The sequence below is a fragment of the Plecotus auritus genome, assembly GCF_963455305.1.
Source record: "Plecotus auritus genome assembly, chromosome: 13".
Taxonomy (NCBI): Eukaryota; Metazoa; Chordata; class Mammalia; order Chiroptera; family Vespertilionidae; genus Plecotus; species Plecotus auritus.
Window position 1 is genome coordinate 23,638,536 of NC_137779.1, and position 15,098 is coordinate 23,653,633.

Genomic DNA, 15,098 nt, shown 5'->3' on the forward strand with positions numbered 1-15,098 from the left:
GCAAAGGCCCCACGTGTTCCGACCCTCTTGGCCCCGCGCGACTCGGATCCGGTGGCGGCCGCTCGGGCCGGGAGTGGGTGGGTGAGAAGCCGGCTGGGCAGGGGAGGAGCCCCGGGAGCTGTCGGAGCCGTGAGTGCTGGCGGGTTGGGCCGGACCGGGCTGAGCTGGGCAGAGCAGGGCGGGGACGAGGGAGAGGTCGCAGACCCCGCCCCCGACCCTGGGAGCCGGTGCGGTCCTGGGGAGAGGGCGGCGGCAGTGTCGTGAGGGGCCGAGGGAGGCGTCGTGGCCCCGCGCGTCCTGGTGGCCGGAGCTGGAACCTGCGGGCCGCGGGGGGCGCTCCAGGCGTCCTTCTTCCAGCCCCCCGCCCCTGAGGCCTGCGGGAAAGCTCCCATTGCTTCCGCGCAGCCCCCGGCGGACCGAGGGGGGAGTGGTCTGGGCCCGGTGATTTCTAGCAGCGTTTTCTTGCCCCGCCTCGCAGGTTGCTCAGGAATCTCCCCCGCAGTCTCCCGGCCTGGACAGACCCCATCTCTTTCCACCACCAACCCCCGGTCCAGCACACACGCAGAGATACCCACTGGTGATCACAGTAGGCCTCGGAGACGGTCTGGCTCGTGCTTCCCGGCTGTCTCGGTGACTGACCCCGAGCTAACCGACACCGGCAGCTTTCCTGCCCACTCCTAAGGGCCCGATTGGCACTTCTTACCGCCTCTCTTACCCTGGGCAGGAGGGTGCGGGCCTCTGCTTTGTGTCTGGTTGAACTTGAAAGTTTGTTAGGGATGTGCCGTGGATATGCTGTGTTCTCTCACAAAGGTGGCAGCCGACTTTTCATTTTTCTGGGCGTCGGATGTTCATGTCTCCTAGGCGCTCTGATAATCCGTCTGCCTTGGTTCCATCTCTTTGCCCCAGCTCTTCCACCACCGTGGTCCTGGGGAGCAGTGTCTCGTCCCCCCCACCCCCCACCCCCCAGGGTCCCTCTTGGAGGCTAGGCTTAGAGGCTGGTGCTTTTTCTCTGTCCACACTCTGCAGGTGATACCCAGGGCTACCCCCCTCAGAAGCCACAAGGAAAGCTAGTGGAGATCCTCCTCCCTCCTCCCACCTTCCCCTCCAAGCCACCCCCACGCATGAGCCTTGATCCAGAAAGCCACTTCAGAAAGGTTGTGGGGGGCCATGGGAGGCCTGTTGCTGGGAAGCGTGACAGCAGAGCAGTTAGGGTTTGTGGCCATGTGTGTGGAGTAACTTTCTGCTCTTAAACTAGGTAGCATAAGGAGGGGCAGGTTTGGAGGAAGGAAGGGAATTTTTCCTCCTGGGACTTCTAATCTTCACCCCTTTCTCCTCCGCTGTACCCCTTTTGCTCTCTTATATTGCAGTAGACAGTCATTTCAAGGGCACAGTAAGGCTTACTAGGATGTGAGGGACTCTCGGGCATTACAAACGACACAGGTAGTTTTCCCACTTAATTTGGCACTAGCTGAAACTGAACGGCCCTAGACTCTTTCTACTTTTGCACCCCCTCCCCCTTTAAATTTGGCCTACACTGGAAACGTTGGATCCTTTCTGCTGGAACCCCAGATTTACTTCCTTTGCCTCAGGTACGGGCTCTCAAATTGTATGCATCTTAAGTGCCTGAAGGGCTTGTGAAACAGATGGGTGGGGCCAGCCCCAGAGTTGCTGGTGGTAGGCCTGGGCTGGCGCTTGATAATTCGAGGGTCTAACAAGATTTGAGGTGCTGGTGCTGCTGGTCTAGGTTTCTGAGGCTGAGAACCACTGCCTTTGGCCAGAGTTCTTCACATAAACCTTGCAGTGGTTTGAGGATCAAAAGACCCGTGTGTAGAGTACTTCTGTGCTGGAAACTAATAATAAGAGCTTGTGGGTAATTTAACCACATGGGTCTGTATTCTTTCATTTGTAGAATTAAGAAAGTGTACTTGAAAAACAAACTCCGAATGCCACATTATCTTATACCAAATTGAAAATGAAATACTTTAAAACTTTTCCCCTTAATTTTCTTATTTCTCTTGATAGGTGCTTCTCTTTTGATCATATAGCTTATACTCATAAATTAGGTTTTTGCTGTGAATCCCTAGTATGTAAATATGATATTTCTTAACTATATATTAAATTCTGTAAGGTCAGAACCTATGCTTTTTTTTTTTTTTTTTTTTTTTTTTTACATTTCATTGATTTTTTACAGAGAGGAAGGGAGAGGGATAGTGAGTTAGAAACATCGATGAGAGAGAAACATCGATCAGCTGCCTCCTGCACACTCCCCACTGGGGATGTGCCCGCAACCAAGTTACATGCCCTTGACCGGAATCGAACCTGGGACCCTTCAGTCTGCAGACCGACACTCTATCCACTGAGCCAAACCGGTTAGGGCAGAACCTATGCTTTTTTTCATCTTTCTCTGCCTAGCACCTTGTGTGGTGAGATATTTGGAATGAGCTCACCCCCAGCCCTCCTTGAAGAAGTTTTTCTCTGCTAATTCTATGCCACATAGTAAAACAATATATGGCTATTGCAGCTGATTCCCCGGAAGATTGGAATAAATGCTAATGCCAAATGCCTGTAGCTGTCCCTGTGAGTGCTTTATTACCCAGAATCCCTGGCCTCCACTGATTCTTAATGTGCTTCTGTACTCAAGTTGGAAGAAAAAATAGCTTAATTAAATTCAACACACATTTATTGAGCACCTTTTCTTCCAAATATTTGGTAAAATGTTAGGCTCTGGAAATATGAACGTGAATAAGGAGGTCTTTGCTCTCAGGGGCAGGGCTCACAGTGGGAGATAAAGATGCTAAACTGCCCACAGTAAGAAAGGCTTCCTAGGATTCCTTCTACTTTGGACCATGCTTTAGTCTGCAGTGGAAACCTAACACTTGTCAGATTCCTCTGGTCCAGCAAGCATGGGTCCCTTCCTTCAGCACCTCACATGCAGGGGAGCCCCGGGAAAGCCCGAAGGAGGTCATCTGGGACAGCAGGGAGCGTCCGGACTAGAGTATTAATTACAGAACTAAAAACCTAGTTAATGACTTCTGAATGGACTGTTTTGAATTACCCATATTTACACCTCAGGTCAGGCTGTATTTATAATATCCTGTTATCTTTTATTAAGTAATGTGTGATTGGCATTGACCATGTTCGTTGTAGTCATTCATTGGATACAGCTAGTGTAACTCTGGCTGCCAGATGAAAACTGCTGTTATCAGGATGGGAGTCAGGTTTGCTGACTGCCCTTTTCCTACTTCACATTAGTTTGGGTTCTGTTTTAACCTGGGGCATAGAGGTGCTGCTTTATGTAGGCCATTAACCATCTCTGGGTAATAACCCTTACCTAAGGTTAATCTTTGTGTTGGAGATTAACCAATATGATCATAATGGCCTCTTAAAATCTATATTTGGCCTCTAGCCTGCCTCAAGTCTGTAATGAATCCCTTTCACCATCCTAAGCTGATACATTAGGGCCCAAGTACTCAATAAAACCATATATCCTTGTTCTTCTCAAAACACCTCCCTTATCACCAGCAAAGAGCTGGACAGTTTCTCAAAAGATGACCCAGCTCTCTGCCTTTGGGTAGAGAATCATCCCCATCTTCAGGATGAGTTGATGTGACTTGTCCAAGGTGACACACGTTTAGGAGGTAGAACGCAGATCATCTAACTCCAAAGGCAGAACTGTCCACTGTTCAGCCTCCTGGGCCTTTGGTACATATCTGTGGGACACATTTTAAGTAAAAAATGAAGTAAATTATAATGATTTTAGAGCTTTATTTTACATTTTTCATGTTTGCATTTATTCTCAGTGACATTTTTAGAAAATATATTTTTATTGATTTCAGAGAGGAAGGGAGAGAGAGAGAAACATCAGTGATGAGAGAGAATCATTGATCGGCTGCCTCCTGCACACCCCACACTGGGGATCAAGCCTGCAACCCGGGCATGTGCCCTTGACCGGGAATTGAACCGAGACCTCCTGGTTCACAGATTGATGCTCAACCACTGAGCCATGCCAGCTGGGCTCAGTGACATTTTTATGCCCATTGTACACTTTGACCTAACCACAAAGTCTACAAATTCAGGTGGGAGGTATTTATATCTCAGCCTCCCTGGCTTTGCTGTACCACCACCGCCTATCTGACCTCTTTATTCTTCCTGTCTTCCCCTTCTCTACACCTTATTCCGTTTCTTTGAAACCTTTGGAGCCACTTCTCTCCGTGCTACTCAGATATTTTATGTTGAATCTAATGAAGAAGGAAAAAAATTTAAGTGGCAAAGTAGTTTTTAAATATAGTTTGAGCTTGATGTGTTCAAAAGCCAAAAGTCAGTGAATTCATTTTCTTTTACTTCTTTTGCCTTCTGAGTTAAGTTTTTGAGGGACTTCTTGGGTATACTAACTGCTCGCCTCTATTGCCTCCTCCCAGTTACAGGGAGAGAAGGGCACTATGATATTGATCCGTAGAAGCATTGCTAATATGTTTGGGAGGATTGCATGTAACTGCTTATTAGAGTTTATTTTGATCCTGTCTGTCAGTTTCCACCCTTGGAAAAGGGTCCTGTTTGATCCTACCTTATAAGTGCTGTCAAAGCAAGGACTCCTCTGGTTTAACACTTCACAGACCAAGATTTTTCCTGTACATTTTAATCTTTTTGTAATTTTGATGAAATAACAGACTGTTTGCTTAACATTTAAATCTTGCCTTCTTCCCAAAAGGATTTACAGCAAGTTGGAAAAAAGAGAAAAAAATATATTGGGCATCTGCCCTATGCCAGGCTGTATGCTGAGTAGTTCTGTATGTTACTTCACTTCCTCTTTCGGACAGCCATCTGAGGTGGTATGAGCCACATTTTGAAGATGAGACTTAGGGAGTGTCACATGGCTAATAAGTGAGGAGAGGGATCCAGCAAAGGGCTCCAAAGCCCCTAACCTTTATATGGAAAGCATGGAGAAACATTTTGTGTGTATGACTGTTAACATAACAAAAGAATCGATCCAGTAGGGGGATCTTACTGGGCTAATCTTTAGTTTTAAAGAACAATACAGCATTGGAAAAGGGCAGTTAACAATTTTTATTAGTTGATTTCTATTCTAGAGCAATGAGAAAGATGATCTGTTGCAATGACCCAGTAAGCAGTCATATTCAAATTTCTAGGTTATGGATCTGAATTAGTGTAAGACAAGCATGGAAACTGGAAGGGATAGTGATGTCTGCGAAATAGAATCATTTGAACCTTTCTGATCACTGTTTTCTTCTGAAAATTATTTGCTACTAAATAAGTCACTATCTCTCCTTGAGACAGATATGACTACAGACCTTGTCATTTAGACTCCAGAATGACCCCCGCAAATGGTAATATTTTAAGGTAAAGAAGCAGGTACCCTTCCATTGCCTGCAGTTTCCCATTCTTGTCAGTAGAATTCTGTAGGGTCTTCACGGGCTGTGACACTTCAGATAAGAAGCAGAGAAGCTGGACCAAGATTGGAGAAAGGTCTTAGCTTTTCCACATCTCTCCCCCAATTCTGCCTCAGAAATACACACTCTTGACTAGCTATGGGACCTAGGCTTGTGAAACACCTCTGCATACATCATTTCAGAACCTTCTGGAACCAAGTTTTTCACTCTTCGTGGCCTGGCTTCACATTCTCTCTGTGTTATCCTTTCGTTTGGATTTTAGCTGTCATTGTGGAACCCTTCCAAGGACAGACATTGAATGGAAAGGTGTTAGAATAGCGAGGACAGCAAATTTGCAAGGGAGACTTACACTGTAGTACACCCCGTGAATTAAAGAAGGAAAGTGTCCACGTTCTAGCTCTGATACTGATACCTGACAATTACAAGCACATTTTAGTTCATAAACTCACCCAGATCTCAGCTAATCTTGTGTGTGAGGAGAGCAGTTACCTGCGGAGGGCTTTTAAGGGCCCTTGTGTATGTTAACCCATGAAACCCTTGCTGGGCCTTTCATCTTTGGGTACCTAGTCTGGTGCTCTTTCCACAGCACTGCCCGCCTCCTGTTCCTTCCCATCTCTTGCCCCACCAAGGACTCCCCTTCCTCCCTCCATTCTGCTGCTGGGGATCTATTTGCCTTCATCTCCATTTCTCAGGCTGCCAATGTAAATACAAACAAGCATTAGAAATCTCACTTCATGATTCTGAAGGGCATTTTAAAATGGCAGTTTTTTAATATATATATTTTTATTGATTTCAGAGAGGGAGAGAAAGATAGAAACATCAACGATGAGAAACGCGGATTGCCTGCCTCTTGCACGCCCCCTATTGGGGATCTAGCCCAAAACCCCAAGCATATGCCCTGACCCAGAATTGAACCGTGACCTCCTGGTTCATCGGTCAATGCTCAACCTCTGAGCCACACCCGCTGGGCTAAAAATGGCAATTTTTATGAGGTGCTGTTACATTTTTTTCTTTGGAAAGCGAAGTCTTGTGAGAACAGAACCCTTTTCATAGTAGGGAATCTCTTGTAGCTAGTACAACATGAAAACAGTGAGGGTTCCTAGTCGGCTTCACCTTGCATGGGTTCTACCTTGCAAGATTTGGGGTTGGGGGGCGGGTGTTGGAAGTTTTGTCTGGATCAGTAGTCATTATTGTAGTTTCATTAAATTACTGGATGTCTGATTTTGTGCTTATTAAAGTTTATTTAAATCCTCAAAGTAAAATGATTTCTTTTTCCAAATGCACAACTTTGTGTGACTTGCATTTGGATTGTCCCAGGGCAGCCTGAAGACTCCTTGCAATGAGTTCTGTCACGTTAGGAACCACTAAGAGTGTGGGGTTTACTCACAGTCCAAGCAGTAAACGGTCTTCCGTATTCATTCCTTGTCTAGCACGTGGTTTGCTGGATAAATGAATAAGAATTAATAAGACACTGTCCGTCCTTCCAGAGAAAGACTTAAAAGACCGAAGTGTTCTGTGTGTGAGTGCCTGTTGCGTGATGGGCAGTGAGCTGGGTGCCTTCTGTCCCTGTCCTCAGCTTTACAGTCTGGTGAGTTCAACAGCAAGATGAACAGTTCTTACCACACAAAAAGTAGATAAGTGTGCTGTGATAGGGGGCAGTGCAAGTTCCTGTGGGAGTGGTCTGGACAGTCGGGGAGGCATCCTGGGAAAACTGCAGCTGTCGGATGAGTCGAGTTAACCAATGGGGGTAGTAGGAAAGGGCTTTCAGGAGGAGTGAACAGCATCGTGAAATCCTAGCGATGGCATAGGAAAGAGACACTACTGCGAAGCAGTGACATTCAGTGGGAGTGGCGATCGTGGGCAAAGAGAAGTAGGTAGGGGCCAGGTCGTGAAGGGCTTTGAGAATCAAGTATGTTTAAATTTTATTCTGTGGACAATGTGAAGCCATTGGCTGATTGTTTATGTTAGAAAGTTCACCACTCAGACCTTCCTGCAATATTGCAGGTGCAGCTAATGTCGAGGGGGCTCCTGCCCATTACATTCCTGCATCCATTTGCCCCACCTCACAAAAAACAAACAAAAAAACCTAAAGGTTAAATGTATAGGTTCTAGAAATAAAAACTAGAATAGTAAGTACAAGCTAACCACCACAGCCCAAGGACATTTGAAACCAAAATAAAGGCTTCTGGAGTTTGGGGTTCTAAAATCTGTGCTCCAACAGGAGACATGAACTGGGGAACTGGTGAGGGTGGGGGAGGTACATGGAATTGAATTGAATCTTAGCCTGGAGCCTTGAAGAGCTGTCCCTTCCTGGAAATCTGTCAAATGATAAATCAGAAGGGCAAGGAAGTAGGCCTCCATAACCTTTGGTAGGACAAAAGTCATAGGCATTGGCCCAAATAATACCAGCTTAACTCAGGAACACTGAGAAATTAACATAAAAACTGATCCAAGATCATTGGAATCATTAGTTTTTAGGTAGGAGCAAATGAAATTCTATTCAAAGAGCTCACTTTTATAACCTAGGGCTCTCCAAACTCCCAACATAAAACTCATTCATTGAGGCTGGGCATAGCATTTTAAGCATTACAAACCGCCTGAGAAAATAAATCACGAGATAGAGATTGCAGATTGAATAAGTAGGAAAATACGCATATGAAGATCTAGAGATATGGGACTCTAAAACAAACTGAAAGAATATAGTAAATATTTTAGGATAATGGAAAAGTAAGCATGAAGAGCAATGTGATATAGATAATAAAAATGAATAATATGGTTACTGAAATTAATTTGATGGGCAATAGCACATTAGACACAGCTATTAATGGTGGAGTGATCATTTTGAAGGTGGATCTGAGGCAGTTCGGTTCAAGCACAATAAAATTGAAAAATTTCTCAGGTTATATGTGGGGATTGCAACTTGTTCTGGAGGGGGCAAGGCCAGGAAGACCAGTGGTAAAACTTGAGCCAAATTGTTAATTCAACATTTGAGTGTCTGTCACTTGCGAGTGAGGTGTAGGAGCTGATAATGTAATTTTTTTTTTAAGGATTCTATTAGTGCCTCTTAGTGTGGTCTGATGGCTCCACCAGGGGACTGGCAGTGGAGGTGAAATGGATGAATTTGAAAGAAGTTTAGAAGGTAGAATTAACAAGATTGGGTGAATAAAAAAGAGAGTAGAAACATAATGGAGAAAAAAAGACTGATTCTTCCTGTTAAATTGGGAAGAAAACTTCAAAGTGGAGGTGTATTCATTTAAGTGCATTTTTATTGTGCGCTTCATTATAGGTATTGGACATTGATGAAAAGCATAGCCCCTAACTTTAAGGCATTTCACAGAAAAGATAAAAAAAGGCTATTTGATATGACAGATACTGTGATAGAGATGTGCGCAGGTTGCTATGGAAGCACAGTAATTTCTAACCATGTCTAAGGATGGGGGAAATGGGATCAAAGTAAACATCTCAGAGGACATGAAGCCTGAGCTGTGTCTTGAAAGATAAAGTCTAACCTAATGAAGGGCAAAGACTCAGAAGGAACAGCATGTTCAAAAGCCAGAGAATTTAGGACTTTGGTGTGATTTGCATGCACACACGTATATATGTGTTTGAAAGGATTGGAGAGGAGGGCAAAGGAAATAAGATGAAGGTCCATCCTAATCCTATATAATAATCCTATATAATAAAGAGGTGATATGCAAATTGACCATCACTCCAACACACAAATGGCCACCCCCATGTGGACACAAGATGGCCAGCAGGGGAGGGCAGTTGGGAGGGACCAGGCCTGCAGGGGAGGGCAGTTGGGGGCGATCAGGCCTGCAGGGGAGGGCAGTTAGGGGTGACCGGGCCGGTAGAGGAGGGCAGTTGGGGGTGACCAGGCCTGTAGGGGAGGGCAGTTGGGAGCAACCAAGCCTGCAGGAGAGGACAGTTAGGGGCAACCAGGCCGGCAGAGGAGGGCAGTTAGGGGCAATCGGGCCGGCAGAGGAGGGCAGTTAGGGGCGGCCAGGCTTGCAGGGGAGGACAGTTGCGGGGGACCAGGCCTGCAGGGGAGGACAGTTGCGGGGGACCAGGCCTGCAGGGAAGGGCAGTTGGGGGGAACCAGGCCTGTCGGGGAGGGCAGTTGGGGTGACCAGGCCTGCAGGAGAGGACAGTTAGGGGCAACCAGGACTGCCGGGGAGGGCAGTTGGGGTGACCAGGCTGGCATGGGAGGGCAGTTAGGGGTGACCAGGCTGGCAGGGGAGGGCAGTTAGGGGTGACCAGGCTGGCAGGGGAGGACAGTTAGGGGTGACCAGGCCGGCAGGGGAGCAGTTAGGCGTCAATCAGGCTGGCAGGGAAGTGGTTAAGGCAGCCGTGGGCAAACTACGGCCCGCGGGCTGGATCCGGCCCGTTCGGCTGTTCTATCCAGCCCGCAGAGCCGAAAGAGCGGAGGGTTCTCTTGCTCTCCCCTCCGCTCCTTTACTTTGAATTTATATTAGTTCACACAAACACTCCATCCATGCTTTTGTTCCAGCCCTCCGGTCCAGTTTAAGAACCCATTGTGGCCCTTGAGTCAAAAAGTTTGCCCACCCCTGGGTTAGGGGGTGATCAGGCTGGCAGGCAGAAGTGGTTAGGGGCAATCAGGTAGGCAGGCAGGCAGGTGAGCGGTTGGGAGCCAGCAGTCCTGGATTGTGAGAGGGATGTCTGACTGCTCGTTTAGGCCCGATCCCGGCCGGTGGGATTGGGCCTAAACGGGCAGTCGGACATCCCTCGAGGGGTCCCAGATTGGAGAGGGTGCAGGCTGGGCTGAGGCGCGTGCGTGTGCACACACACACACACCGTGCATGAATTTTGTGCACCGGGCCTCTAGTATATGATACTTGGAAGTCTGTATTTCACTTACAAGACAGGATTGATTGAGGGTCTTAAGTAGGGACCAGATTTGCCAAGAGTACTCACTCTTGTGACTGGTAACTTGAAGGTAGGCCTGGAGGCAGGTAGCTCACATTTGGAGCCAGTTTCAATAATCCAGATGAGAACAGATAAGGACCTACCCTGCGGGTCATGGGGATGGAGAAGTGGGACCTGTCAGGAAGAAGTGGGAACACCATGCAGCATTGGGGGTGGGGTATGGGTATTTCATGCAGAAGGAACTGCCTTCACACAGGCCTGGAGGCCTGGAAAGACACCCTGTTGTAGGGAGATGAGCAATGCATTCGTTATAACCAGGTAAGGTGGAGGAAAGGGTAGGATGTGAAGTGTAAAAATAGATTGAGGGCTGATTGTGAAGAGCTTCATACGCTGAGGATTTTGGACTGATCTTACTAACAGTAAGAAATTATCATCATTTTTATTATTTATCCTCATCTGAGGATATGTGGGGTTTTTTATTGATTTGAGAGAGAGAGGAACATCATTGTAAGAGATACATCGATGGGTTCCCTCCCACATGCACCCTGACCAGGAATCAAACCTGCAACCACAGGAAGACACTCCAACCACCTGGCCAGGGAAGAAATTATTTTTTAAATGTTGAGTGATGCAGTTTGAACTAAAATTTAGAAATATTAAAAAAAGTTAACTTTGGCATGCCATCACTCTTCTAAGTACTTCACAGGTACTAATACATTTAATCCTCATAGTACCTATTAGATGAATACCATTATGACCTCTGTTCTGTGAATGGGGGGACAGGCATAAGGAGAATAAGGACTTGCCCGTGGCCTCATACCTGGGGAACAGTAGAGCCAGGATTCACATCCTGGCAGCGTACTCCAAGGCTCTCATTCTTAACCTTACACACCCTCAGTGTTTCAACCAAGATGCACATCTAAACCACATCTAGCACTTCTAAAGATACAGTTGCCTAGGTTGACTGATCAGAATATTCAGAAAAATGATGTGTGATAGATACTGTTTTGCAAAAGCTTCGTAGGTAATTCTTTTGCCCTTTGCTCACAGTTGAGTGCTGCCGGCACCCAGTTAGGTTATGGCAGTGGTGCAGGCAAGAGGTGAGGGCCCAAACTACAGCAGTCTCTGGGAAGGAAGAGGAGGAAACAGATTCAGAGGGTAGGCGGTAGAATCGGTTTAATGAGCTGTAAGCAATGAGGAAGAAGTAACGCTGAATCCAAGGATTACAAAGTTGAATCTTAACTAGGGATGATCCAGCCTAGACAGGAATCCAGGAAGAGGGAAGGTTGGGAGTAAGACTGATGAATAACTCCATTTTGAAAGCTTGGGTATGAGTGCCTGTAGGTCTTCCAACTAAAGATGTCTTAAAAGAGAAAAGTTGCTTTTGGGGGTGCCTTTGTGCCAGCCACTATACGTGGCTTTCTTCACTGTTAACTCACACAATCCTCCGCTCAAATCTCTGAGAATTTCCATTTTACAGAAGAAATGAATACTGGATATGATTCAGTTCAGAATGAACTTTGATAAGGCCTTCTCTTTTTATTTCAGTCCTGTTGATGTATTTCTTCTGAGAATATACATTCTAGTATATATTTAAATGTTTGTACAGGACACACCTTGGTCAGTACCACAGTTTTTAGCAGGTAATTCTGAGTATCCTTGCTGCTAGCCATTTAAGTAGAAATGCAGTATTTTCCTATGGGGTGTGAACCCTGCCCAGGAAAAGAGGTGGGGAACATACATGTTCAACGTACGTCATCTGGTCCAACTAGATTTGTTTACAGGTTATGCAGATTCGGGGAAAGGGATTTAATAGCTTGAGGAAGTGTCATATGTGCAAGATTATGATTAAACTCAGAACTGCTATCCCTGTGTATAATTCTGTGCTTACACTGTTTGTCTCTACTTCTCTACCCCAGGTCCCTTGGGAGAAACTCCTCGAGGTGCCCAGGCTGAGACTGGGGGGTAATGACAGTGTGAGCTCTAGATGGTGTGAGACCAGCCCAGAGCCAGAAAATGGCTACGGCCTTGGAACCAGAGGACCAGGATTTTTGGGAAGAAGAGGGGATTCTACTGGTGAAATTGGAAGATGATTTCACCTGTAGGCCAGAATCTGTCTTGCAGAGGGACGACCCTGTGCTTGAGACCTCACATCAGAACTTCCGGCGCTTTCGCTACCAGGAAGCAGCAAGCCCTCGGGAAGCTCTCATTCGACTCCGAGAACTTTGTCGTCAGTGGCTGAGGCCAGAGAGGCGCACAAAGGAGCAGATCCTAGAGCTGCTCGTGCTGGAACAGTTCCTTACCGTCCTGCCCGGAGAGCTGCAGAGCTGGGTGCGGGGCCAGCGGCCAGAGAGTGGCGAGGAGGCGGTGACACTGGTGGAGGGTTTGCAAAACCAACCCAGGACACCAAGGCGGTGGGTGAGGAGGGGGAGTCCTGACCTGTGTGATGTGGAGGGGGACCATTTGCTAGAAGGATGGATTTGGGAGTAGAGCTGACAGGGCCCCATAAATCACCTTTAAATTTAATTGGCTCTGCCTGTGGGTTGCGCCTAGATCCATAAGCCCCATGGGGCAGAGGCGGTGTCTGTGTGTGTGAGTGTGACTTTCTGGTTTTTGAAACACCCACCTAGGGACTACTTTAAAGGTCTTCATCACCCCAGGGTCACATGGCTTTCGTTTTCCCTTCTTTAGATGTTGAATCTCCAATTTCTGGGGAGGAAGATTTTGTCACTTCCTCAAAGGTTCTCATAAACCCTCAGTCACAGATTCCCGCCCAGGTCAACAGCACATGGAAGCAACCACCGGGGGTTGCTGTGGGTGGGACAGGTGGCGATGGGAAGGCCAGGACCTCAGCCCTGGTGGGTAGGGACACAGTTGAGGGAGGCGAGAAATCAGTGCAGTATCTGATTGTTCCTGCTTTGATCTGGCAAGGATAATAGCTCTTTGCATGCCCCAATGGAACTGGGGGTTCCCCTTTTCATCTGGGTCCCTCTGGGAGTTTTTTTCTATTGGCAGCTTCTCCTAAAATGAGCCCTGATGACAACCAAGACTTTCCTCCTGATTCCATGGTGACTGGAAGTTGGAATTATTCCCAGGTGACTGCCCATGTTCATGGCCAGGAAGTCCTGTCAGAGGAGACAGTGCACCCAGGAGCAGAGCCTGAGTCACCTAGTGAGCTGCAGGATCCTGCGCAGACCCTGACCCCAGAGGAGCCCCATGTGGAGATCACGCAGAGCCCAGATCCGGGGGCACCAGCAGAGCAGAGCCTGTGCCATGAACTGGAGTTGCAGCCCCTGCACGAGAGCGGTGGGAAGCCCCGGCAGAATGCGTGAGGGGTCGGGGGGGTTGGATTTCTGTACCAGAGAGGCTGGGGAGATTGGAATAGGAGTAACTCACAGGACAGGGTGTTGAGAGGAGACAGTACTAGCTAGAGTCCTGTGACTAGGGCTGAGCTTAGAGAGCAGTGCACTTGGTCATTCTCTTAGCATCTGTTAGTGTTGTAGATTGTGTTGTTTGGGTTACTAGAGCTGCCCTTGATTCCCAAAGATGATGGGGGTTGCTCAGCTCTTCGTTAGTTACAGGGGTGCATTGCCTATTGCTGACCTCTGCCCTCGTTTCTTCGTAGAGGTTCCAGTGCCCCAGGACCCAGACCTTCCTGAGGAGAGGAACACCGGAAACCCAGAGATGGTCGCCCTTCTTACTGCTCTGTCACAGGTGCACCCTCGTGTCCCTCTATTCCATAGAGAATTTGAAGAGCCATATACTCAGTGGGTCAGACAGGACAACAATTTCCACTCTTTTGTCAGTTTAAATTCTGTTCTTCACTTGTGGGGGCTGGGGAAAGGGAGTTGCATCTAATGAGATAAATTATAATACTCTCAGGTGGATCTGCAGGCTCCAAAACCCTTTTATTTGCCACTGACCAGGGGGACTAACTGAATGGGATTATTTTGTAACTCTGACGTTGTTGAATGGAGATTTGTTTTGGTTTTTAGGAATAAACTTGACAGTCATTGGTAAGGATGACTGACTGCTGCAGCAGTAATTTCTGAACTTCATGGTGTACTCTTCCAAGGGCTGCATTCAGTCAGGCCACAACATTATGAAGACTGACCTTAGGCAGAGCCTGGAAGTGAAGCTACGTGGCTGGGGGGCAAAGGAATAGAATTTATGTGTGCTTTTAGACTAGTGCAGCTGAAGGAAAAGTCCTGTTGATGCTATGTAGACTTTGTAAGTGATAAGGGTGATTAGAGAAGGTCAGTTAGGGAAACCTTCCTAGAAAAAAGGACTTTTTATACAAATGTAAGTAGCATTAAAGCATCAACTAGGGAATTGAATGATGGCTTTTAAGACTTTTTTTTTTTGTAATTAAACAATATTCTCAAGAGGAAGAAGAACATAGTTCTGAAAGGAAGTAAGATGTAGAGGTAGCGGTAGCAGGCCAGTGTGAAAGTACCAGTAGGGAAGCAGTGACATGGGGAAACACAGGTTTCCTGAGGGAACCAAGTATCCCATTTGGGTCCCTTCTGTCCCCTGGGTGGATTCTGCCTATACCAGAGATCTTCATTCCAGGAACAGAATGTGAGGCTCCATGAGGCATCGTATTTCAATTGAATCCTGCTGTTGTTTCAGGGATTGGTAACGTTCAAGGATGTGGCTGTATGCTTCTCCCAGGACCAGTGGAATGATCTGGATCCAACACAGAAAGAGTTTTATGGAGAATATGTCTTGGAAGAAGACTGTGGAATTGTGGTCTCCTTGTGTAAGGAAGTTCAAGTGTTTCTAGAGTGTTGTGAACACAGA

At 47.0% G+C, this 15,098-nt stretch overlaps 1 protein-coding gene across 6 annotated transcripts in view; it reads left to right on the top strand.

The window, feature by feature from the left end:
• Window positions 1-15,098, top strand: part of ZNF202 (zinc finger protein 202) — a 40,135-nt gene continuing 25,037 nt past the window's right edge. For 4 of the 6 annotated variants that reach the window (XR_013959587.1, XR_013959588.1, XR_013959589.1 and 1 more), the window contains exons 1-5: window positions 1-129; window positions 12,215-12,713; window positions 13,391-13,601; window positions 13,921-14,009; window positions 14,928-15,057. Coding sequence is in view for 3 of the 6 variants with exons in the window: in XM_080650756.1 (XP_080506882.1) it covers window positions 12,312-12,713; window positions 13,391-13,601; window positions 13,921-14,009; window positions 14,928-15,057 (832 nt within the window). In the remaining 3 variants the exon portion in view is untranslated. Of the gene's footprint in view, window positions 130-6,867; window positions 6,997-12,214; window positions 12,714-13,310; window positions 13,602-13,920; window positions 14,010-14,927; window positions 15,058-15,098 lie in introns of those variants that run through there. The other 2 variants (XM_080650757.1, XM_080650758.1) reach the window with 2 other exon arrangements.